Raw genomic sequence first — 25,178 nt, forward strand, 5'->3', positions numbered from 1 at the left:
CCCTTACTCAAACTTAATAAAATGACAAGAAAAAAGAATTCTACTATTTATGGGTCTCCAGTGAAACTGCTGCAAAATTGAGATTATGTGACCAGGCTTTCTCCTTGGAGAGTGATGGCCCCATGGTTTCATTGGCAAAATCCGTTTTCATGTGGCCTACTGTTTGCTGCCCATGAATATCTCCGCACCGGAATCATTAGCAGGAGCGTTTGCCAGGCTTTGACATTTCCATTTAGAAGATGAATTAATTCTGAGCTGAGCCACAAGTCCCTTCTCTCTTGGTAGAACGTGTTAAGATTCACAGTCTCAGAGGCCCCCAGAGCACCAGTGAGATCTCACAGCAGTCCCACCTGATGGTGGGCACGGAAGGAATCTGACATAAAAAACTCAAGGCTGCAGGGAAGGGGCATTTTTCATTGTGAGTTTGGGTAAGTTTGGGCCCCTCCTCCTTGGTCTCTGTGCAAAAGAAAGTAAGGGTTTACCCTCCAGGAACACCTGATCCTCAGGGCAGAGACCTCCCGGGGAGCTCATGGGCTCCGCCCCCACTGCCCCGTGTAGGCCCAGCATCCTAGAGGCTTGAGAAAAGCAGGGGAACTGTTCTCACCTCAGGGCGCAGGGAAGGTAGCCCCTCCGGGTCAAGGGTGACCAGCTGGGGCTCCGTCACAATAAACAATGTTTGCACTGGAAGTGATGAGCAGGTGACAGATTGTGTGGACAGCTAGGAGAGCCTGCAGATGGCTCCACTAATAACGCCATTCACAGCCGCCCAGGCTCAAGTGGTTTCTATGGAAAACCCTCACACTGAAACAGAAGGAAGTTCTTTTAAATTACAGTAGTTGATAACTTTTTTGATCAAACATGGTCAAATGTGAACAGCAGGATTTGCTGGGAGGGCACCCTGGAAGCCAGACTGGCCATCTGCAGCGCTGGGAGCTATGACCCAGGCACAGGCCATCTCAGCTACGCCCTGCATGCGAGGATCTTCGCTCTCCCCTCTTCTCACTCAGCGTTAGGGTTTGTCCTATGCGCCGGGGACGCACTCCAGTGACCATGGGAGGACGAGGAGGGCGGCCTCTGGCTCACTCTGCAGAGCCAGCCCCAGGCTTGACTCTGGGCGTGTGAGTGACACTGGTCATCCTCTTTCTGGAAAACGCAAACCTCTCCTGCCAGGCACCACAGACTCCAGATTTATTTGCTTCTTCCCTCTGTCCACTTTTCCTCCTTCCTTATTTCCCCTTCCTCCCATCTTCCTTCTGAAGGGCACCAGAATATGCCAGCCCCAAATTTGCCACTTTGGGAGGTTGACTGTTCTGAGCTGTCGGCATCTGAAAAACAGCCAATCCAATGAGAGGCTTTCTCTGAACGCTCCCATCTGCCTAAAGACAGATGCTCCGAAAGGAACTCAGTTGTTATAGATCCCTCCCGGGAGCTTCATCAACCAGGGGAGGCTGACTCTCATCACAGAGGAGGCTGAGCCCACCCCACACCCAGACACACTTGTCACAAACCATCACATTCCCAATCACCCTTCTAAGGGCCTCGCAACGTCCCTAAAAATCACTCTCCCTCAGAAGGTCTACCCCCCCGCCCCCGTCTTCCCTACTAAGACGGTGCTGAAGCCTGAATTCTAAGCCCCTTCGGGGAGCTGCTTGTTTTTCTCTGAGTAGCTCCCATGTACACGGAGGTCTACATGTTCATAAACTTCCATTCTTCTCTATTTTCAAGACAGATTAAAAAAATTTTTTTTCTTCTAGTATAAGGTATCTATTACTTTGAAATAAGATACACATGGGTTTATGAAGCTGGATGTGTGGCCACAATCCAGCTTTATTCTGGGCACGCCTGACACCGAATGTAAGCAAGAACTTTGAATCGGGTGTGCTCCTCATGGGGGGGGCGGTGCAGGGGATTTTTCTTTTCATTCTTATTAGCGTATAGTTTGGAGAAGGCAATGGCACCCCACTCCAGTACTCTTGCCTGGAAAATCCCATGGACAGAGGAGACTGGTAGGCTACAGTCCATGGGGTCATGAAGAGTCAGACACGACTGAGTGACTTCACTTGCCCTTTTCACTTTCATGCATTGGAGAAGGAAATGGCAACTCACTCCAGTGTTCTTGCCTGGAGAATCCCAGGGATGGCGGAGCCTGGTGGGCTGCTGTCTACGGGGTCGCACAGAGTCGGACACGACTGACGCGACTTAGCAGCAGCAGCAGCGTATAGTTACTTCCGTCTGCCTCTTATTAATCTGTCTTTCAATACAGACGTCTCAGCCATGGGCTCTGAGGAATGGAAGGCAAACTCTTTTTCCTCCCCTGCACTTCCATCTTCCTTCCTAAGTTTTTAAAGATTTTATTTTTAGGTATAACTTACAGCAAAGTGCAGAAGTCTCAGTAAATCTGCATGTATCTGCCTACATGTGTACAGGCTCGCCCAAATGAAGAGCTGCCCTGTTTTGGGGACACAAGCCTCCCTGGGAAGCCTCCTCCTGTCAGTACTCCCTGACGGGGGTCGGCTCTGTTCCGACCTCTGTCACCACCGAGTGGTTCTGCCCAGCTTTGATTTTCATCTAATGCAGTTACATCACGGGCTACACTCTCTTTTGTGTCCGCTTCTGTCACGCAACATGATGTCTGCATTCCTTCTGATCTTAGACCCTAGGGGCCATCACAAGCTCTTGTCTTCTCCACTGCTCCTGTATACTGGTATTTTCCCCATTCTATTTCCTCACCTTCATACACTCCCTAACAATGTAGCAGACACCAGGCTTCCACCAGCCCTATATCCTGTACCCTCTCGAAATTCCTACCTCTAGTCCAAACCCTGGGCTTATCTCCAGACTCCACTGCAGACTCAAATTCTTTGCGTAGAGGGCTCACAGGCAATCCATTTTTTCCAACAACACATGCCCTGCCCTGCTGACCCCCAGTCCTGCACCTCCACTCACCCAGGAGCCAGGCTGAGCCATCCCGGGAGCGCCCAGAAGCCTGCCTCACCCTGACCTCTAATTGTTAGGTGCATTCACCGTTGGCTTCTTATCCCAGGGATTTGCCTTCAAATCCCTGGGCTTTGCACCTCTCTCTCCATGCCCACTGCCGCTGGTCCCCAGGCCCCCATCATCTCTCAGCTGAACTCTCACAGTCCAACGCCGCAAGTCTTTTTCCCCCTCCAGTGTGCTCTCCACATCAACACCATGGATTCAAAAGCAGCAGCCGAACACTGGATTCTGTGGCCATTCCCCCCACACACACCCCGCGTGCCCGCCCACCAGAGCCCAGCCCTCTGGCGGCCCCTGGCCTAAGCCTCCCTCTCCCGCCCCTCTCACACTTCAGCAGGTGCTCTTCCCTCAGGCCAAATGCCCCTCCCTGCTGTGCGCAGCAGGGAACCCCAACGCATCCCTATGCAGTTTACACAGTGCCCCCTCTGAGGGCATCCCTGCTGCTCCTCCTCATTCCTGGGCCCCAGCCCTGACCTGGACGCTTCTGTTGCACTTTGGTTGGGCCCATCCTTCTCTGAGCTTGGGGACCAGCGACAGCGTCACCTCCATCTGGCCTCTACTGCCCAGCAGAGCCCAGCACGCAGCGATTCCAGAATGAACGGTGTGTGCCATAAGGCTTCCTGATGGTGAAGGTAGGCCAGGTCCCCAGTCTGCTAGGGAGACAGGGCGCCAATCCTCAGGTAACCTCAGATCTGCTCACAGAAAAGCCCTGCAGGAAATGACAACAGGGCACCTGATGGCCCATTGAGGGAATGCCAGAAAACTCGTGGGGAGCCAGAGTCAGCCCAGGGAGCCGGGCCAACTCCGGGAAAGACAAGAGCCAACAAGACTTCAAGCCCCAGCTCAGAAGTAAACGGGCTGCCTGGCACCACTAGGAAATCCCAAGCCTGAGCCCTCCTGGGTCTGAGGCACGATCGTTTTCACAAGTAGAGTCAGGCTGTCCCTTCTGTTTTTAACGGCATCTGGGCCAGATCCCAGACCACAGTGAGCTTCTTCTAAGCCCGGAACACAGTATGAGCTCAGGAAAGACCAGCAAGTACCCACCCCCCAACACTCCCACTCCCAAGACATTCAAATAAGGGTACAGTCAGCATTTCTGACCTCTGTCCAGAGGTGAGGCTAAAGGAAGCAGACCTCCCCACCCCGCCTCCTGAGTTCTGAGGGCCTAGAGTGATCCACCTGGAGGAATCCTGGCTTACAGATCCTCGGTCGTAACACCTCTCATCCACAGTCATGCAGGAAAATAAACAGAAAAGATATGCTGGGTGACAAGGTACAGGAAGTCCCGGAGCAGGCGTGCAGAGCTTCTGTCTCACTCCCTGCTCCAGGCGTGCCGGCTCCTCCAGGACGCTGAGCCTGCAGACAGGCCGGATGAGGACTCTGACCATCACTCAGCGGGAATGGAGCCCCCACATCCAAAGCATAAATGCTCAGGGAGAGTGAGGCCACGGAATGACAGACAGCAGGGATCTCCCAAATCAAAAGGCCCTCCTGGGAAGACCAGGCCTCACCTCAGCCGCCGGAGGCCTGCCCCTGCCCAAGCTTATGACTTGAACTAGCCCTTCACTTTCCTTCCCATGGTCACGGGACATGTTTTTGCAAATTATACACCTCAGTTCAAGCCCCAGCTGCAAGTAGCCTTCCGGCAGTCTACATCCCCCGGTGCAATTCCTTCTGATGCTCAGTAAACAGGACCCAAATAAGGGAGGGATGATCAGACACACGAAGTTATGAACCGATTTTCCGAATGGCCGTTTATTCAAGGACATAACTCCAGAGGAGAAGAGGGAACAGACACCCCAAGTATAAACAACAGCTCTTCTGTGTGACTCTAACTAGAATGACAACTAATTAAAAGCAATTTAATGTTGGTTCATGAAAGGTTAATGGAATTCATGTTTTGGAGATGCTGAATTCAACACAGACTTAGCCAGAAACACAAATCTAACCTTTATTCTCTTTAATTATTCGGTCAGAATAATTTCCTGAGAGTGGGTTTAGTCTCTGGATGGCTTTAATTAAACATCATTGAACTTTGAAGTTGACATCAACTCATCCAGCTGCAACTCAATTTTCAAATTAATCTGCTGTCTAACACAAGGTTTTGTGGCCCAGACAGAGGAGTTGGAAGATGAGCCTGGAGCAGATGGGCTTGGAGCCTGACAAGGACCCCATGGACTATACAGTCCATGGAATTCTCCAGGCCAGAATACTGGAGTGGGTAGCCTTTCCCTTCTCCAGGGGATCTTTCCAACCCCAGAGATCGAACCAGGTCTCCTGCAATGCAGGTGGATTCTTTATCAGCTGAGTCACAAGGGAAGCCCAAGAATACTGGAATGGGTAGCCTATCCCTTCTCCAACAGATCTTCCTGACCCAGGAATTGAACTGGGGTCTCCTGCATTGCAGGGGGAATTCTTTACCAACTGAGCTATCTGGGAAGCCCAGTGGAGCCTGACAGGTATTAACCAATTCTGGAGGATCTTACATATTTCCCCCACTCTCTCCAGTGGAAAGACATTTCCATAACTCATGTCAGGACATCCCTAAGGAGAGGGGCCTGGACTGAGCTGCACAACCAAGCTGCCTCTCTCTTGGCACTTCCCACAGTCCTGAGCTGTATAAGCCTGGTACAGCCACACCCTGAAGTGGCCTCTGGGGCCAGCAGTGCCCTACCCAAGCACCTCCACTCCACCCTTGCCTGCCTGCCACCTGCCTCCATCTCCCTGTCTCCTTCAGAGTGCAGGAATGTGTGAAGAGCCACAGCATGGCCTTCCTGCCTGGCAAGGTACCCACAGGAAACACTCCTATTTCTGAGCTGACTTCTTTCCAGCACTCCACCCAGCTCTCCTTTTCTGAGAACCCCGGTCCCTAATTTTGTCAGCTGAAGTTCGCAGCCGTATCAAGGCCCTTTTGCACTAAGCTCCTGCTTCTTTTCCTTGCTGACTTAAGAGGCAACCCCACCATTTCCTACAGCCTGGGGCAGTTCAGCTGACTTCCTCAGGAATGATCTTTGGAATAGCAGAGCACTCCAATCAGGCTAGTACATGTGGGACAGTGTGAAGGACCTGTGCTTAGGCCACGAGGTACAGCCACGTGACCATGACAAAGCTGAGTTTCATGGACAAGGTCAGGGCATGACGTCCTAGGAGGGTTGTGACCGAACTGGAGGGAAAAAAAAATTATCTAAAGAGTGCGTTTGCAGTCACCCTGCTTGCCCATTACTATTTTGCAGCAGCCTCCTTAGAAATCAGATTCCAGGCCCTGAGCAAACAGCATCCAGTCTCCATTAGCCATCCCAACAGCTCCTGCAGCAGAACAGCACCCCTCACGCCCTGGAGCCACTCAAAGGTCAGGATTCTTAATCCAAATTTATGCAAGTGTAACTGATCCCCCAGCAGGCGGCTGAACCACCCCAGTGTCTCTCTCCGTGTAATGAGGGTCAGGGTCAGCTGATACCCCCTCATCCATATGGGGCTGACCCCCTAAGCCAAGGTGTAACCTGGGTCTTGGAATGGAAGTGACAGCCAGGCTTGTGCAGCTACACCCAGCCAGGGGCAACCTATCCTCCCAGATGAGGACAGCTGAGGGGTAACAGTGGAATTCCTCCCTAAGAGGGAATTTCTTTATCTTTTATTTTGTATCGAGAGACAGCTGATTACCCATGTTGTGACAGTTTCAGGTACATGTATCCATTCTCCCCCAGGCTCTAACAGGGATTTCCTGACTATACGGTTTACCAGTCCTAAGAGACAGAGACAGAATCTGAAAGGACCTACAAGTAATTCTTCAATCAGTCTCCCTAAATCTAATCGCAGCACCTGCTTGCAAAGGCAAAAGCACCGGATCCATCTTGGGGTGCCTGGCTTCTGCACACTCGTCAGCCACCTGGAAGCAGCAGAGCGCAGTGGAACCTCTTAATGAGCGGCCACGGGTCAGAGGCAGCTCTGGGTGACCGATGACGACACCCGGTGAGCCTGACAAGAGGGGCACTAGGGACGGGCCCCCCCTCTCAATCCTGACACGGGCAGTCTTTGGTGCTAAAGAGCGTGTGCTCCAATCCAGGATATGTGCAGTCAAAATCTCAAACAAATGTATTACTGGAACCAAACAGTATCGGAATTTCTACGCAGTCAACCGTTACTGTCCCTGGATAACCTCTAGCTGCTGCATATCATCAGATCAGAAAGTAAAAGGTCTGCACAGTTCACAGCCACAAAAAAAGCTCAAAAGCAGCCCTGGGTATCAGAAACCTCAACACTTGACAAGGTCGAGAAGCCTGCCCAGGGTCACACACATGAAGGAGAGAAAAAGTATATAAAGCCAAGAAAGCCAGCCGGTGTTATAAAAGCCAATTCCATCCTCAGTAGGCCTCTGACAGCTTCACAGCGGAGTCACCATGGATGAGGGGCCGGGAAGGAGAGGAAGGCCGAGTGGACCTGGAAAGGGACCCTGGCCGACACAGAAAACAGAGGAGGCACAAATGGGCACATCACTGAAGGAAGCAGCAGCTAGTTGCCACTTAAACCTTTCCTGCTCATTTACCCTGAAACAATTTTGAAAATCTGAATTCCCCTTTGTATTATGTAAGCTTAATGCTTAACATCTCAAGTTTTCCATTATAAGTTTAAACAGTTGCAAAGAATACAGTTTCTGGTGCATTTAAATAACAGCTTAAACTATTAAGTCACTCTTATAAATGTAGCCAGTGGACTGTAAATACCATCGCAACTAGACACCTACCTTCATCCAGTTAAAAATACAAATGTTGGGCTTCTCTGGTGGTCCAGTGGTTAAGAACCTGCCTTGCAATGCAAGGGACACCGGTTTGATCCCTGGTCCAGGAAGCACCCCATGCCACAGGGCAACTGAGCCCCTGTGCCGCCACAACTACTGAAGCGCTCAATCCCTGGAGGCCGTGCTCTGCAACAAGAGAAGCCATGGCGACGAGAAGCCCGCTCACGGCAACTGGAGAAAGCCCACACACAGCAATGAAGACCAAGCACAGCCAAAAATAATAAATAAATAATGTTCAAAAATACAAAATCCCTATTTAAGTCAGAAATTTCTCGAATTTGTAGCTCCATCACTCTACTCCATCTAGAATTCTACCCCCAAATTTTAGCCTTTGCTATGCTAAGCTGCTTTGGTCGTGTCCAACTCTTCACAACCCCATGGTCTAAAGCCTTCCAGGATCCTCTGTCCGTGGAATTCTGCAGGCAAGAATTCCAGGCATGGAATTCTGCCACGCCCTCCTGCAGGGGATTTTCCCAAGCCAGGGATTGAACCCCCTTCTCTTATGTCTCCTGCACTGGCAGACGGGTTCTTTACCACCAGGTGCCACCTGGGAAGACTAATGTAACGTATTTTCAGGCTTGAAAGTCTCTTATTGACTATACTTACAATTCCCTATAAAATACTAAATTTCCTGTTTTTCATTTTTACATATATTAAGCCCTGAGAAACCTTGTTCTCACAAGTAGATGGTGATGGAAGTTTGGTAATAGCAACATCTCTGAATTCCGTGAACTCCTGAGTGATACACCAAAATCATGCAGTCATCTATTATCAAAATTATTTTTAATGACCAACCAACAACTCAATTGGTTCCTCCTTCAATTTTATTAAAAACAGACTCAGAAAACTTGTAACCTGTAAAAGGATTTGCTCTTTTACAAAGGACTCATATTCTCAACATTAGACTCATAGTCTCAGTCATTAGACTCATATTCTCAACATTTATATTTAGAAGTATCTCCACGGCACCCTGGGGCTTCCCTGATAGCTCAGTTGGTAAAGAATCTACCTGCAATGCAGGAAACCCCAGTTCAATTCCTGAGTCGGGAAGGTTACCCTCTCCAGTATTCTTGGGCTTCCCTTATGGCTCAGCTGGTAAAGAATCCACCTGCATTGCAGGAGACCTGGCCTGGGTTCGATGCCTGGGTTGGGAAGGTAGGAAAGGCTACCCACTCCAGTATTCTGGCCTAGAGAATTCCATGGACTGTATAATCCATGGGGTCACAAAGAGTCAGACACGACTGAGTGACTCACTCACTCCACGGCACCCCAGAGAGCAGGGCAATACACCATTGTCCTGTCCAGAATGGGTAATAGTTTGCTGCCCTTTTGCAGAATGGAAATGATTATAAGGGACCTCTTATGCTAGGCATGCAACTTTAAAAGTATATGGAAGTTGACCTAAAACACTGATTCCCTTAGAACTATCCTTGCCTGGGTACCCCATGGCATCTTCCTACCCCCAGGGCTATGTGAGTTCAGACCCCTGTTGCGAACACTAACCACATAGCCTGGAAGGAGTCAGGAGTGACTGTCCCTCTGCCAAAAGCATCTCATCCAGACAACAAGGACAAGGAGGATGGTCCCCCTCTGAGTAAAGAGTCCAACCTAACCAAGGTTCAAAGCACTGGGCTCAGAAGGAATAATCCTGAGAATACAGTGAAAGGCTCAGGGCCTTCAGTGAAGACCCACGAACAGGCCGCCCTGAGCTCCTTCACTGCATCTCCCCCAGTGGGCTGGTACCAAACAGTGGACTGCTCGAGCGGGGGACATCTGAATTTGGGGCTAGACAACCATTTCCTACCACGTGCAACAAGAAACAGAGATAAAGCTGATCCACAGAAACAAGTTAAACAGCTGCACAGCCAAGAGAATAACAGAAAAGATAACGACCATGGTCCCAAAGATAGGTCTTGTGGTCCAGATCCACTCTAGTTCTGGAAAATCCCCTTCTGCCCTGGCTGATTTTAATGAAGCTCAGGTTCTTGCAATTAGAAGTGTGGCTCAGACAAAAGTCAGCAGAGTCTGTTTCTGAGGAATTCAGTCTGATGGACCAATAATATTTACAGCATTATCACAAAGCACCTGGATATAAGCAGGCCAATGATTAGATAGTTCACACAAAAAAAGGAAATATAACTTACCTTTGTAAACGAAAAGATCTTAAATGTTTTAAATATAAGTTTTAAATTAAAGAAAAATATTCAGTATCACTAATTACAATGGAAAAACAATTTAAACCAAAGAAATTGTATCACTTACCAGATTGGTAAATATGATAAAGTCTGATAATGCACACAGCTAACATCAGGGAGGAGGAACAGGCACCCCTGGCTGAATAGGACTGGATGTCAGCACTACCTCTTGTTGTGACAAATAGCTATCAAAGTCAGAGATGCACATTCTCTTTGCCTGAAACGTCTCACTTATAGAAACTATACTACAAATACATTCAGCAATATGTAAAATGACATGAAAAGATTGTATATTTAGGGCAACGTTTGTAAAACCAAAACATTTAAGACTAAATAGCCACCAAAAGGAAACTAGTTAAAAGTATGACATACGCATAAAATGGAATACAATGCACATTAGATAGAGAACAATTTCCAAACTATGAGTAATAAATAGGAATGTATAGTACCTACCACTATAGGTTAGGCAAAAATAAAACCGGCAGAAAAGGAAAAGGCACCAACATACATGAATAGAACATACCTGAAAGTACACAGAAGAAACTGGGGTAGAAAAAAATACCAACACAAGATAAACAGACAGTACCCTGCGTGTCAGAAAGCTGCTACTCAAAGACTGATGGGGGCACGTCAGGGGACAGAAAAGCCAAATGTGGGCCAACGCTGAGCATCGGCATAAATAATGGCAGACTTGGTTATTACACTGAATGAGAACATTACACTAAAACCTCTTAAAAGAGGAGCACTCCTCGTCACTGAAATACATCAACAATGACACTTAGAAAATCACAACCACCTTAGTAACACATGACTCAGTCAAGAAATCATCATGGAACACCAACCCTGGGTGTAAAACCATTGACCTTGATATTCCTGGCCTCAAATATCACCCCACAGATTACTTATCAATTAAAAAGGAGAAAGGGTATCTGTAACATCTTAATTAAGACTTTTTGCATCCCCATGGACAGAGGAGCCTGGCAGGCTACAGTCCATGGGGACTCTCTAGGCAAGAATACTGGTGTGGGTTGCCATGCCCTAGTCTAGGGGATCTTCCCAACCCAGGGATGGAAACCAGTTCTCCCACATTGCAGGCAGATTCCTTACCATCTGAGCCACCAGGGAAGCCCTGATTAAGTTAACCAACTTCAAATCTCCAATAATGGGACAAACTGGTATCAAGTACCACTTGATACAATGACATCACACCATATATGAAAAATTCCTGACAAAACTGCTCAGCCTGAATCCAATCCTGAGGAGACAGTAAGACAAATCCAAATTGAAGGATGCTATACAAAATACTGCCCTGAACTCTTCAAAGTGGTCAAGATCATGAAGGATAGTGGACTGTTCTGCATAAAAGGAGACTAAAGGGACATGATAATGAAATGTCCTCATTCGTAGGAGATCCTGCCTCAAGTATGTATGGCTGAATTACAATTCCATAGCTTTATCTTAAATGATTCAGCAAAAACCAAATATGTGTGTGCCTGTGTTTGAGAGAGTAAGAAAAAGCAAAGGGGACAATATATTGATAACTGTTCATCTAAGTGAAGATGTGCACGGACAGGTGTACACTGTACCATTCTTACAATCTTTCTGTAGTCTGAAATATTTCAAAATAGAAACTTCGAGGAAATACCAGGGAAGTTTAGACTTGTATAGACAAATAAGAGGTTCCTAGCCTGTGAGAATATTGAGTGTTTTCATAAGCTGCATTTTATCTTCAGTAAGAGGTCACTGTTCTTTGCTACGGCAAAAGACAGACCATGACTTTATAATAATAAAATTCCACCTTTTCCAGCATTAATAGAGAGCATGTGAAGTCTACCAGTTATGACAGCACAGGAAATTACTGTCTAAATGAACTGTGTGTTACACGCACATTTCAGAAGAGTCAGGCAGCTTCTTATAAGGAACCATATGGTAATCATCAACGTGCCATTTGCCTCCTGTTACTTGACTTTGAGGAACCATTTTGTAAAGATTATCTGGTGTCTAATTAAAAAGAAAGAAATTAGACTCGGGTATAAGATGCCTCTGATGTTTTTCTGAAAGTACTTTGAAAAATTATTTAGAAGGACTTCAAAGTTGAGATTTTTTCATTCATGTATTTATTCCACAATTAAAATAAATCACAATTCAAAGGCATAACATTTTTAAAAGGTAAAGGAGAATCTGTGTCACAGCTGTATTAATAAAACAGACATTGGTCTAAAGTGCAACACTAAACAGGTGTTCTCTGTTCCCATGGTGGAATAAATACATAACAATTACACATAAAATTTCACTGAAGATCTGAGATGACGCAAATAACCCTTTGAAACAAACTGCCCAACAAACGGAGGCAGGCTGCAAATAATTTCTATTAACATTGAACTGCAAGACAGAAAAATTCCCAAGGTGGCTAACATTTTCATGTGCCTGGCCTGAGCTTCTGTCTTCCTTCCTCAGTCACACCCTAATCCAGAAAGGCTGCCCCTCCCCTGTTCAATAGCCACCAGAAGTCCCCAAGGACCTCAGCACAGATGGCCGCTAATGAGCCTGTGTGTGACCTCCATTCAGAAGCTCCAGGGAAATTAGGAGCCCAAGTGCAGAGAGCAACATCATTTCTTTAAACAATAGTTTTAACTGCTGAATGAGCTCTGGCAGGCCATGTGCATTTTCATAACAAACCAAAATATTGTCTTAATATCTTTCTGCTTTTCTTTAAGAATGTTAAGTGGGATATTCAAGTAAAAAACAAAAAAATTTACAGAAATAACGAAAAATGAAAATTCAAAGGATTTATGCCGACAAGCAAACCAGTCCTCTGCAGCCTAACTCATTTGTTTCTGGGCTGTGATGCCATGTAGAGGGCGATCAGGCAGTAGATGGTCCCTCCCACTGTCAGCGCCATGGTGGTCCGGTAAAGCATTTGGTCAGGCAGGCCTCGTTTCAGGTGGATGGGCACACCGTCAGATTTCTAGAAAGAGAATTATCAAGGACATAGCTGATAAGAAAAAGATTTTCACGATTTAGGCTAGTATAGAACAAAGGCCTCTACCTTATAATTAACCCACCAACCCGCTGCAGCGGAAAAAGCCCAAATCTACTAGAATGTGAACTAAAACGCTTGGTATATTTTCTTACAAATGCAGCTGAAGTCTGTAAGACAAAAATCATTCTCCAAAATGCAGTCTCTGAAATATGCATGCAACAAATTCCAAATTTCTAAGGAATATTGCTAAATTACAAAAGAAGCACTGGTGACTCTTTTTTTAAGGCAAAGGTAATCAGCAGCTAATTAAAGGCTTGTAAGCATAAGAAATGCTTTCATTTAATCTGACTTCTGATCATTCGTGGATGCAGTCTGAGCACACCAGGTCAATTAATCGGTTCAAGGCCATTTTGTATTCAACTGCCTTTCTTCTGTAAAACTGCTAAACCCCTATTTAATAACAAAACTCCATAAAATATTTAACCCATTGTTTTGCACAGTCTCAAAAATCCCTCCCCACCCCAACTCAAGACCCCAAATGCCCAAGTCTTACTTCTCAGATAAAAAAAGAGTAAACTGATCAAAAGTTCTCATCTGGACATATTTTTGAGGAAGAGGAAGCTCCCTTCCAGCGACAGCAACAGCTACTGCCACTGCCACAATGCCTGAAATACAGTCGAGTCACTGACCTCTCAACTATCTGTATGTAGAGTAACATTAATAATATTTTAAAATCCAATCTGAGCTTCTCTCTGCTAATCAGCAAACCCAAGAGAAACTTCTCCACTTCTACCAACAGCCTGGTGAATTTTAGTATCAAGCACGCAAAAAACAATTAAAAGAAAACATTGCCTAAAGTCACTGCATGTGTCACAAAGCCAAAGACATCTTGGATAAATCACAATGCTATTATACATTATATACACTATTGCTTCCTCCACCCAGTGATGATCAACAGCTACATATGCAATTTAAAAATCTGTACACCCTTAAATACTGAGGAGGAAATGACTCATCCTCCCTTCTTTTATCAGTTTCTTTGTACACGAAGTTCTACCAGTTAATGGCTCAAACTAAAATACAGAGGATTTTATTCAAGGAAAAACAGGCGAGTGAGTAGCAAATTAGACTAAGACTCAATTTCAAAGGGTGTTTTAAGCCTATTCATTTCACAGCCTTCACTGTTCTTAAGAGCGTCTTCTCTGACCTGGAAAAACTTCTGCAGCTCTGGAACTGTGTTTTTCCCAGCATAGTCATATGCAGTGGGACCGGAGCTCAGTTTAGTTGGTGTGGCAAATATGATAGGCGGTGCTTCTGTGGAAACAACAGGTCTTAATCCCTGTAGGAAACAAGGAAATTGGTCAAGTTTAAAGTGTATCTGGGCCTGTGAACAAACCTTTCCAGGAACAGGCTGTCTGGAGCAGGGCAGGCAGTGATTGCACCACACAGAGAGAAGGAAAGCAATCTCCATCTCCACATTATATAGCATTTGAAGTTCTTAAACTTTGAACACAACACCCTGACCCGCTTTCCCAGAGCAAATACAGTCAAGAACTCTCTTGTCTGTGAAGGTGGTGGAGGGGGATGCTAAGGAAGCAAACCACAGCAAAGACCCAATCTGGGGAATCCAGATACACCCATCGTGTCCGTCTTCTCATCCAACCAGTAAAACAGTTACAATCTGTATGAACTTTGAGTTAAATTTCAAAGGAAACCTCACTGTTCGTTTTCTCCTCTGAGTGTGCAGGTGTACCAATATCTTGATCCCTGAAGTGGACTTCAGAAACTCTGCAGACGCACGGTAAAGAAATACTCAGTTTGGAAGAGCTTGTAATGGGAAGACAGCCATCTTTCAGGACCAGGAAACAAAACAATTAGAGTAACTGAACTTTCTGGCATTAATAAATCCATAAGTTATAAAACATATCTCAGGGCTTCCCTGTGATCCCGTGGTTAAGAAACTGCCTTTCAATGCAAGGGACACGGGTTCGATCCCTGGCCTGGGAAGATTCCACACACCATGGAGCAACTAAGCCAGCGCACCACAACCGCCAAGCCTGCCCTCTAGAGCCCCAGAGCCACAACTAGTGAAGCCCGTGTGCCTAGAGCCTGTGCTCCACGAGGGAAGCCATCGCAGTAAGCCCACACACTGCAACGAAGAGTAGCCCCACTTGCCACACCAGAGAAAGCCCACGCAGCAAGGAAGACCCAGAGTAGCCAAAAGTAAATAAATAAATATTTAAATACACACACACACACACATATAGACAGAGAAATAAAAAAGAAAACCTCAGTGTCCTCATGTGTGACATGTTGATGACAAATGCAGAGTGGACTGCGTGAAGTAGTATGCGCCTGAGGCGGTGTCTGGTACACAGCAGCAGTCAATAAACGTAAGCTGAATGAGACGTGAGGAGACAACCGCTCCCCGGCCACATGAATGGATAAAGGGAGAACACAGTCTTACTGATAAAAAGAACCTGGGAGGGGGAGACAAATGAAGCACTGGTGCATGCTGCAGTACGGATAAACCTCAAAAAACATACACTGAGGAGAAGCAACCAGTCACAAAAGATCACAAAGCTTATGACCCCATTCATATCAAAGTCCTGAACAGGGCTATTTACAGAAAGTAAGTTAGTGGTTACTGAGGGAGGGGAGGGAGGGTGCTAAGGAAGGCGGGTGATGGCTAATAACGGCTTTCTTTCTGGGGTGATAAAAGTGCTCTGAAATTAACATGGTAATGATTGCATGTTCTCTGTGAATACATTAAAACCATTCAACGGTACACTTTAAAATGAATGAATGTATGATATGCAGATTATATCTCAAGAAAATTGTTTTCGTAAAAAGGAACCTAAGGGTAACTCTGGGTTTCTACCTGATGGAATAAACCTACAGTGGCAGATAAATGATTCTCCAAAATAACCTGCAGATGATATTAAGGAACTTAAGGGTCACATTAAGGAACTCCTTTTTCTAACCCTTTCATATTAAATTCTAACTCAGAAAAATAAAATCTTAAAGTTAGAAAGCAAAGTTCAAGTTCAGCGCTTCCATTTTACAGATGAAAAAGGAAACCTTTTGCTCAAATTAACAGAGTTGTCAGACTTTTCTTAACCTCTTCAAAAAAAAAAAAAATTCTAACTCTATCTATAATTAACAAGAGACTTAAAGATCACAGTGTTACTTTCACCAGGCAAGCACTGGGATCAACAGAGCAACAGAAAGGTATTAAAGTAAACTTGGCTTCTATTTCTTCTGACAGGATCCCATAAATGGGAATGAATCATGGCCTTTTTTCTGTCCTGTTTTCACTCATTTAACTTATTTTACTGAGGACTTACTCTATAATGAAAATACATAATGAATAAGACACGATCTCTGTCGTTACGGATATTAATGTTACGGAATAATAACAGCTAATATCTACTAAGCTCCTATTATGTGCCCAGCATCATGTTAAGAATTTCATATGCATAATTCCATTTAATCCCGACAGCAATCTCAGTACGGTGTTACCTTTCCCTTTTTACAGAGGAGAAAACTGGATCAGAAAGGGTAACTTGCCTGAGAACACATAACAAAAACACAGATCTAGGGCTTCCCTGGTGACTCAGTGGAAAGAACCTGCCTGCCAGTGCAGGAGACATGGATTTGATCCCTGATCTGGGAAGATCCCTCCTGCCTCGGAGCAACTAGCCCGCGCCACAGCTACTGAAGCCTGTGCTCCAGACCCAGGAGCCACGGCCACTGAAGCCCACACACCCTAGAGCCTGTGCTCCGCAACAGGAGAAGCCACCGTGATGAGAAGCCGGCACAGCGCAACTAGAGAGCAGCCCACTCACCGCAACTAGAGAAGAGCCCGAGCAACAGTGAAGAGCCAGCCCAGCCAAAATAGATAAATTATAAAAAAAAAAAAAAGACCCAAATGTGGCCCTGGCATTTACGTACTACCTGCCCGTGCTACCTCCCGTCAACCACTGCTCAAAAACAACGCTTAAAAGAGAAAGTCTGCTTGCTGTGAGTCTACGTCTGGACTATAACACACTCAGAGACTCAGGAGCCACAGATAGGAACAGGGGTTCCAACTACTGAGATAACAAGGCTATATAAGAGATCTCTCTTTAAGCTAGAGATTGGACATTCCCTTACCATTCTGTGAACTCTTTGTATTTTCTCCTAATGATCACTTCCCCTCGAATTGCAAAAATTTAAAAACACTTCATACCAAGCAACTGCCAAAATGGCTTGAAATTAAATTCACGTTTTGACAGGACTAATGTGAGAGCACTTTGAGATAGGATTGCACCTAATTTCTTGGTGTCTGCTCACCAGTAAAGTGATTCAAAACTACAGCAAAGTGTTTGAACAAGATCATCTGAAAACAGGAATATTAACCACCTAAACAGTTTTAAATAATTCTGTATTTCCATTTATAACATTGTAAAAGTTTAGAATATCAAATATTTAAATCACCTATAATCCCATTATCTTATCCGATCAATGACTGTGAACTGTATATTCTCCTCCAATCTGTTTTTCATAAGCATATTTTAATCTTTGTAGTCACAGTGCAAAACCCCACATTCTGCTTTTCTCACTTTTAATAAGCATCTTTTCAGGTTCTTATACAATCTTTACAACTAAATTTACTCTTCACATCAACCCCATAAATTAAGTATTATCAGCCCAAATAACAGATGATTAAAACAAAGCTCAGAAATGCTGTAGTTAGATGAGGTTCAAATCCACATGTTTATTAAATCATACTATCAATAATAAGCTGTCTTGGCCCCAAAGGTAAAAAGAATGGATAAGGTGTTAAGTACTTCACCCTGCTGCTAAGTTGCTTCAGTCATGTCCAACTCTGTGCGACCCCATAGATGGCAGCCCACCAGGCTCCCCCCCGTCCCTGGGATTCTCCAGGCAAGAACACTGGAGTGGGTTACCATTTCCTTCTCCAATGCATGAAAGTGAAAAAATAAAGTGAAGTCCCCCCGCGGCCCCCATCATTAAACCTCCCAACAATTGAAGAGCAGTCATGTTTCCAGTGTTTCAAGGCAGCTAGGTAAGACTAGCACTAGGGTTCTCAAGAGCAGACCAGGAAGCTGTATTTACAGGAAGGGATCTAGAGCAAATCCCTTCACCTATGCAAGGAGATCCAACCAGTCCTTTCTAAAGGAGATCAGCCCTGGGTGTTCTTTGGAAGGACTGATGCTAAAGCTAAAACTCCAGTACTTTGGCCACCTCAGGCGAAGAGTTGACTCATTGGAAAAGACTCTGATGCTGGGAGGGATTGGGGGCAGGAGGAGAAGGGGACGACAGAGGATGAGATGGCTGGATGGCATCACCAACTGGATGGATGTGAGTTTGAGTGAACTCCGGGAGCTGGTTATGGACAGGGAGGCCTGGCGTGCTGCGATTCATGGGGTCGCAAAGAGTCGGACACGACTGAGCAACTGAACTGAACTGAACTGAATGTCTCTTCCAGACCTATGGCTGCCCCAGCCTATAATTATGAGCCTCAAATATGTCCCTCCTCATCTCAATAAATGACAATGCCATCCTTCCAGGTACTTGGGCCAAAAACCTTGCAATTGTTCTTCATACCATTCACTCACGCGTTTGAAAATACTTTTGGTTCTGCACTCAAATTATATTTAGAATCTGACCACTTCTCATCTATCTTCACCAATCCACATCCTGTTCCAAACTCCTAGATTTTTATAATAGCCTCCTAAGTGCTCACCCTGCCTCCATTCCATCTTTCCTGCCTTGCAGTCTACTCTTAACGCAGCAACCAGTAATTGTGTTAAAACAGAGGTTGTCACTACTTAACTCAAACCCTCCCAAAGGCCTCCAATCCCCCTGAGCAAAGCTCAGGGTACTTGAAAGGACATTCAGAACCCCACGAGATGCACTCCTCACCAGCCCCCACTTTACACCATCCTCGTTCTCTTCCCCAGAATTCTAGAAAAGCCCTTTACGCCTCCCAAGCCCGGCATGTTCCCTCTGCCTAGAACGCTCTCTCCAGGTGTTTACATGGCATGCACCCTCACCTCATGTCACCTCAGTGAGACCTCCCCTTACCACCACCACCGTTTTTAAACAATGCGTGTCCCGCTCCATACACTGCTAACCATCTCTCCCCTTCCCTGCCGTATTTTTCTCCATGGCACCATGACCATCTAACACACTCTCTCCCTCCCTACCGCAATGGAAGCCCCACGAGGGCAGAATTTAGGCATATTCTGTTCACTTTTCTTACTTCCCAAGACTTAGAAAAGCAACTGGCACAGAGAACATTTAGTAAATATTTGCTGAATGTACTAATAAACTAAGGAAGCCTACAGTTTCAATGCTGTGTAGACTTGCAGGTTTCAGAACCAAAGTCATGAAAATTAGCACTTGATGGTAGAGCCTCCCACACATCCCAGAGCAACAAGCAAACAACTGAAAGCTGTTCTTAAAATAAGCGGACTGGAGACCAAGTAGAAATCACAGATTTTGCTCAGTATAGAATCTCTTAGCTATTTACACAATCACTACCTCCAAAACTGATGAAGAGCCATTCACCTGTTACCACGTTTCGTAGCTGAGTTCTTCCTAGTCTCTTTTAGCTGCTCCAAATTTTTACTTTTAAAAACTCAAAACTGACTGGCCCAAAGTTTTCCCTTTCTTTTATCTTTTAGGTTTGAGGAGGAGGAAGAGGGTGGAGAAATAAGAGAAGTGTTCCAAAAATGTTTTAATTTTTAAATGATAGAAACTTAGGAGTGCTTTCATTCTGATTTAGGACCACAAACAAGTTTCAATCAGCAATGACTGAGTCCTTCATTTCTAATTGCCAGCTAGGTATCACCACCAATGTTTCCTGGATACTTCACACTCAGAGTGTTCAAAATTCACCCAGCTGTTTCTCACAGAAACATCCCTGTTTCTATGTAAAGCACCACCATTCTTCCATTACCCAGTCATCCTGAAGTCCTCCTTCCTCATTTCCAAAATCTCCTTCAGCAGGTGCTCAGTACGCACCCTCCAGACCTCTGATTCTCCCTCTACTCTTACTGAGAAGACCCCGAACTCTTCTGTGAGTACAAGACATCCCTGGCACTGGTCTCTCCCAGTCAGAGTATCTTTTCAAACACAGTTTTGATCATGATACACACTCCGTCATCATCAACCTGTCATGAAAGTAAAGCGAAGACGCATGCCTTGTTTCAAGCTCTGGTCAACAATCACCCACAACTTTCCGCATCCAGTTGCTTTGGAAATTCCTATTCATGTCTCACAAAAGTCCTTCCATCATGTTCTACCTCCATCCAGCACAGCCTAAGTGACCTACCCAATGATTCCCTTGCAGCACCACTCTTCCCCTTCATTCTCGCAATTCCCTTAACCCAGAATATCCTACCATCTTAACGAGAAGAACTGCTGGATCATATGGTAAGACTATGCTTCACTGCTTTAGAAAATGCCGAACTGTATTCCAAAGAGGCTGTCCGATTGCACATTCCCACCACAATGCAGCAGGGTCCAGTTTCTCCACATTCACATTCTGCTGTCTTTTTTTTCCTTTTAAAGCAGGTATGAAGAGGTATCTCCTTGCGATTTTGATTTTTATTTCCCTAATGACTTATGATGTTGAAAGCATATCTTTCCAAATGCTTATTGGCCTCTATTTTTGACACAGGACACGACTGAGCGACTTCACTTTCACTTTTGACACAGGACACAGAGAAGTAGGGAAAATGCTTTTCACTCAACCACTGGAAAATACCCTCCCAATCACTTGCCATCAGGCTGACTTATAAATCTACCTGTACTTTTGTTACAGAACTAGCTTTTCCATTAATAGGTTACTCAATGCATATTAGAGTATTCACTTTACATAATACTGACAATTACAAACATCAACATTTTACATTTACAAAATTTTACACCTTAAGTGTTTCCAAGAAAGGAAAAATTGAAGTACTCCTAATAACCAAAGTCAGAATACTTGGTTTGGGGATATCAGTAACAATCACGCTGAAGTCTACAATTCATATAAAGCCTAGACAATATTGTTTCTTTCAACATAACTTAAATCCTGAACTAACTAAGAAGTTCAAATTCTCAAGAGAAACACCAATTCAAGTAATCCTAGAACTCTGAAGTCCTTATCTGTACCAAATGCATCTTGTGGTAATATCTGCTCAAAGTGTTAGTTTAATTTCAGGATTGTCAGTTTTAGTTTAAAATTTCACTTTTTCTTACTAGGTAAGAGAGTTCCGTGGACAGCAAGGAAATCAAACCTGTCAATCCTAAAGGAAACCAACCCTGAATAGTCATTGGAAGGACTGGTGGTGAAGCTGAAGCTCCAATACTCTGGCCACCTGATGCAAAGAACCGACTCATTGGAAAAGACCCTGGTGCTAGGAAACACTGAGGGCAGGAGAAGAGGGCGAGAGGATAAGATGGTTGGATGGCATCACTCAATGGACATGAGTTTAAGCAAACTCTGAGAGACAGTAAAGGACAGAGAAGTCTGGTGTGCTGCAGTTCACAAGGTCGCAGAGAGTCAGACACGACTTAGCGACTAAAAAACAACAAAAAAATCTAAATTATGCTAAAACTCTATTAAAAGAAATTCTACAACCAATGGAAAAGATCAACTGTGATATATTCATACAATGAAGTTCTGTACTGCAATAAAAGGAATACATGTAACATGAATGAGCCCCAAAAATACTGATAAATTAGAGGTTTATACAAAACAGCACTGTGTGGTTCCATTTATATGAAATTCAAAAACAGGCAAAACTATCTCTATCTAGTGATATAAAAAAGAACAGGAAGATGGCCAGGGACTGACAGGGCAAGAATAAAAAGGAACTTCCTAGGGGTGAGGTAATGTTATATATGTTTGTAAGTGTGGGTTACACAGTGTGTTTGTCAAAACTCAAATTGCAACATTTTAAGATCCATGTGCTGAAAAATACACATCTCTATAGAAGAGTATTTGCTTTACAGCAGAAGCCAATATGAATAGAAATGGTTATTTCTTATAATCTGCAAAGCCAGTCACTGTTGTCAATTCCTTCTAATCCTCAAATTTTTTTTGATAAATTTTCCTCCTTCACTCTCCTTTCTCTTGAGAGTCCCTTGGACTGCAAGGAGATCCAACCAGTCCATTCTAAAGGAGATAAGCCCTGGGTGTTCTTTGGAAGGACTGATGCTAAAGCTGAAACTCCAATACTTTGGCCTCCTCATGCAAAGAGTTGACTCATTGGAAAAGACTCTGATGTTGGGAGGGATTGGGGGCAGGAGAAGGGGACGACAGAGGATGAGATGGCTGGATGGCATCACTCACTCGATGGATGTGTTGGAGTGAACTCCGGTAGTTGGTGATGGACAGGGAGGCCTGGCATGCTGCAATTCATGGGGTCGCAAAGAGTGGGACACGACTGAGCGACTGAACTGAACTGAACTCTCCTTTCATGTTTCTGCAATCTGATCAAAACTCCATCATTCTTTCCTAATGTGGTCCCTGGATGATCTTCTCCCACCACAGCTTCTACTACCACCTATGGGCTGAAGACACCTAGATCTATTAAACTTCATATTCATAAACCCAGCTGCAACCAGACAAGACATATTACCATGAGCTCACTCCGGACCCTTACTCCCCAACCCCACACCCCCAAAAAACTTGCACTTTTTCTTGCCCTCTTTATCCTGTGGTGGTTTAGTCGCTAATTGGTGTCGGACTCTTGCACTGCAAGGACTGCAGGCCGCCTGGCTCCTCTGTCTGTGGAATTTCCCAGGCAAGAATACTGGAGTGGGTTGCCATTTCGTCCTCCAGGGGACCTTCCTGACCCAGGGATCCAACCAGGGCCTCCTATATTGCAGACAGATTCTTTAGGTCTGAGCCACCAGAGAAGCCCCATTAACAGCATATCTATTCTTAGACTGAAATCATTCTTAAACATCTCCCCCTTGAGCATGCTGCAGTGTTTCACAGAATGAGGAGGAGGTAAGAATGGAGCATTCTTTACATCCCACCTGGGGCCCTTACTATTCTATCCAGTTCTCCAACTGCATTATCTCATCACCCCTTTCCTACCTACTCTGAGGATGAGGAATGAAAATGATGGTATCTCAGACCTAGTTTCTAGAGAACAGCTTATCCAGTAACAGCCACCTGCCAACGACTGCTGGTCACCTGACACACACCTCATTTAATCTGTATTACAGCTGCTCTAGAGAAAACTGAGCTCACAATGAATTAACTTGGTCAAGGTCATAAAATGAAAGCAGCTAAACCAAGATCTGAGCCTAAATTAAGAATCTGGGACTCTAAAAGCCCTTCACCTCTACATTCTCAGCTGGAGACTGATCCTTCAATTCGCTCAGGCAAAATCTGAACGAACTCGCAATACTTTTCAAACCATTCAAAAGCAACCGTCAACCACTTTACAGCTGGGAAAATGTCAGCTCTTTGCACGTTAACTACGAAGACTCACCCAAATATTTGAATTAACTCATTGCTGCTGCTGCTGCTGCTAAGTAGCTTCAGTCGTGTCCGACTCTGTGCGACCCCAGAGACGGCAGCCCACGAGGCTCCCCCGTCCCTGGGATTCTCCAGGCAAGAACACTGGAGTGGGTTGCCATTTCCTTCTCCAATGCGTGAAAGTGAAAAGTGAAAGTGAAGTCGCTCAGTCGTGTCCGACCCTCAGCGACCCCATGGAATGCAGCTTTCCAGGCTCCTCCGTCCATGGGATTTTCCAGGCAAGAGTACTGGAGTGGGGTGCCATTGCCTTCTCCGGAATTAACTCATTAAGTCTCCTAATTCTGATCACACAGCCCCTCCTGTCCTTATGGCTTCCGATGTTGCCGTCACCCCAGCTCCCAAATCTGGTGAATGGATGAAACTGTGTTTTAGGCTGCAGCAGTAGAGTGACAAGGGAGCATGAGGCGCCTGAAAGGCTGGTTCTCCTCTAAAAGGGCAGGGCCAAACTTCGGACTCTGTCGGGTCCCATTCTGGCGCCACGAGCCACCCCCACGACCTATAAGCAACGACCTCGGGAGTCACCTTGACTCCTAGAGTGCCAGGCACAACGTCCACACCAGACACCAGCTAGCCAGGGGAGCAGCTACAGAATTAGGAGCTCCATGGCTGCAGCAAGTGGGTGAGAAGACATGAGGGGCCAAGAAAACCGAAGCGCGGGCAGAAGCCTCGCCTGGCTCGGGTGCCGAGACTGCCAGGCGCACCGTGAGACCCGGGCCGCTACTTCCCCTGTCCGAACCCGCGCCGCACGACCCTTACCTGAGGGCTATAGGCGTCGGAAGCCCATGCTCCGGCCAACTTCTGCGTGAAGCCACTGAACTTATAATACATGACGCCCCGTGTGGACTTCCCGCAGCCACTGCCCGCGCGACTGCCCCAGAGAAGGACCCCGCCTTCCCGGGTGTGGGCCGAAGTCTCAGCCTAAGGACCCTGCGTCAAAAGGCGGGCTGCCCGGGAACCGCCTAACTTAAAACATGCCCTCTTAAGCCACGTAAGGGAACAAAAAGCCGGGTTCTCAGGGCCAAAAAGGCAAAACCCAGCTCTACGGCGGAAAGCCGCTGTTGCACGGTGTGCAGAAAATATGAGCATCCTTCTTTCCCTCACGTTTAAATAGAGTCTGGCAGTGCCAGGACGCCCTAAGAATTGCGCAAGCGCCCAGCAGATCTAGCCGGAGGCTGAGGGACTTGTCAGGGTTGAGAGGACGGGCTCGGGGCGGGGAGTGGGGCGGGGCCTAGGGCGGCAGGGGCGGGGCGGGAAGAGTACCCTCCTTCCCTCCCGGAGAGCCCGTGCTTCCGGGCAGCCTCCTGGTAGTTTTTTGAAAGCTCCACCTTTACCAATCTTAACTCCTCCCCTACTTAAGGTCACCTCGTGAAGCGTCCAGCTCTCACTCGGTTGGCCCAGGAGTACGCACCCGTAGCTAGGCTTCTCTGGCAATCTAGGAGCAGTGTGGAACAAATAAGAAAAGTTGGAAACACCTCCTGCAAGCTGTTGGGGTTTCACCCCAATAATATCAATGTATAAAGATAGTCTCCTGAGCTTTATGTAGAGGAAATACATCTACATTTCCTACGAACTTAAGGCACAGGGACATAAATTTTGCACAGTTCTCAGAACTGATTTTTACTCTTGCCTAAGCTTTATGGGAACTGATTATTC

General features: G+C 45.8%; 1 protein-coding gene across 1 annotated transcript; it reads right to left on the reverse strand.

Annotated features, from left to right (window-relative positions):
- Positions 1–12,081: 12,081 nt before the first annotated feature.
- Positions 12,082–24,636, reverse strand: LOC133256927 (cytochrome c oxidase subunit 7A-related protein, mitochondrial). Its single transcript, XM_061432188.1, has 3 exons — positions 24,282–24,636; positions 14,178–14,309; positions 12,082–12,955 (listed from the first exon to the last, which is right to left on the reverse strand). Exons 1-3 carry the CDS (start codon positions 24,351–24,353, stop codon positions 12,815–12,817), a joined length of 345 nt encoding a protein of 114 aa, XP_061288172.1. The 5' UTR covers positions 24,354–24,636; the 3' UTR covers positions 12,082–12,814.
- Between the last annotated feature and the right edge of the window lie 542 nt (positions 24,637–25,178).

The sequence above is a fragment of the Bos javanicus genome, chromosome 11, assembly GCF_032452875.1.
Source record: "Bos javanicus breed banteng chromosome 11, ARS-OSU_banteng_1.0, whole genome shotgun sequence".
NCBI lineage: Eukaryota > Metazoa > Chordata > Mammalia > Artiodactyla > Bovidae > Bos > Bos javanicus.

Coding starts and splice junctions, on each gene's coding strand:
- LOC133256927 (XM_061432188.1), bottom strand. CDS start 24,353: ATGTATTATAAGTTCAGTGGCTTCACGCAGAAGTTGGCCGGAGCATGG. Junction 14,310..24,281: donor CCGACGCCTATAGCCCTCAG/GTAAGGGTCGTG, acceptor TGTTTCCTACAG/GGATTAAGACCTGTTGTTTC. Junction 12,956..14,177: donor AGCTGCAGAAGTTTTTCCAG/GTCAGAGAAGAC, acceptor TTCTCTTTCTAG/AAATCTGACGGTGTGCCCAT.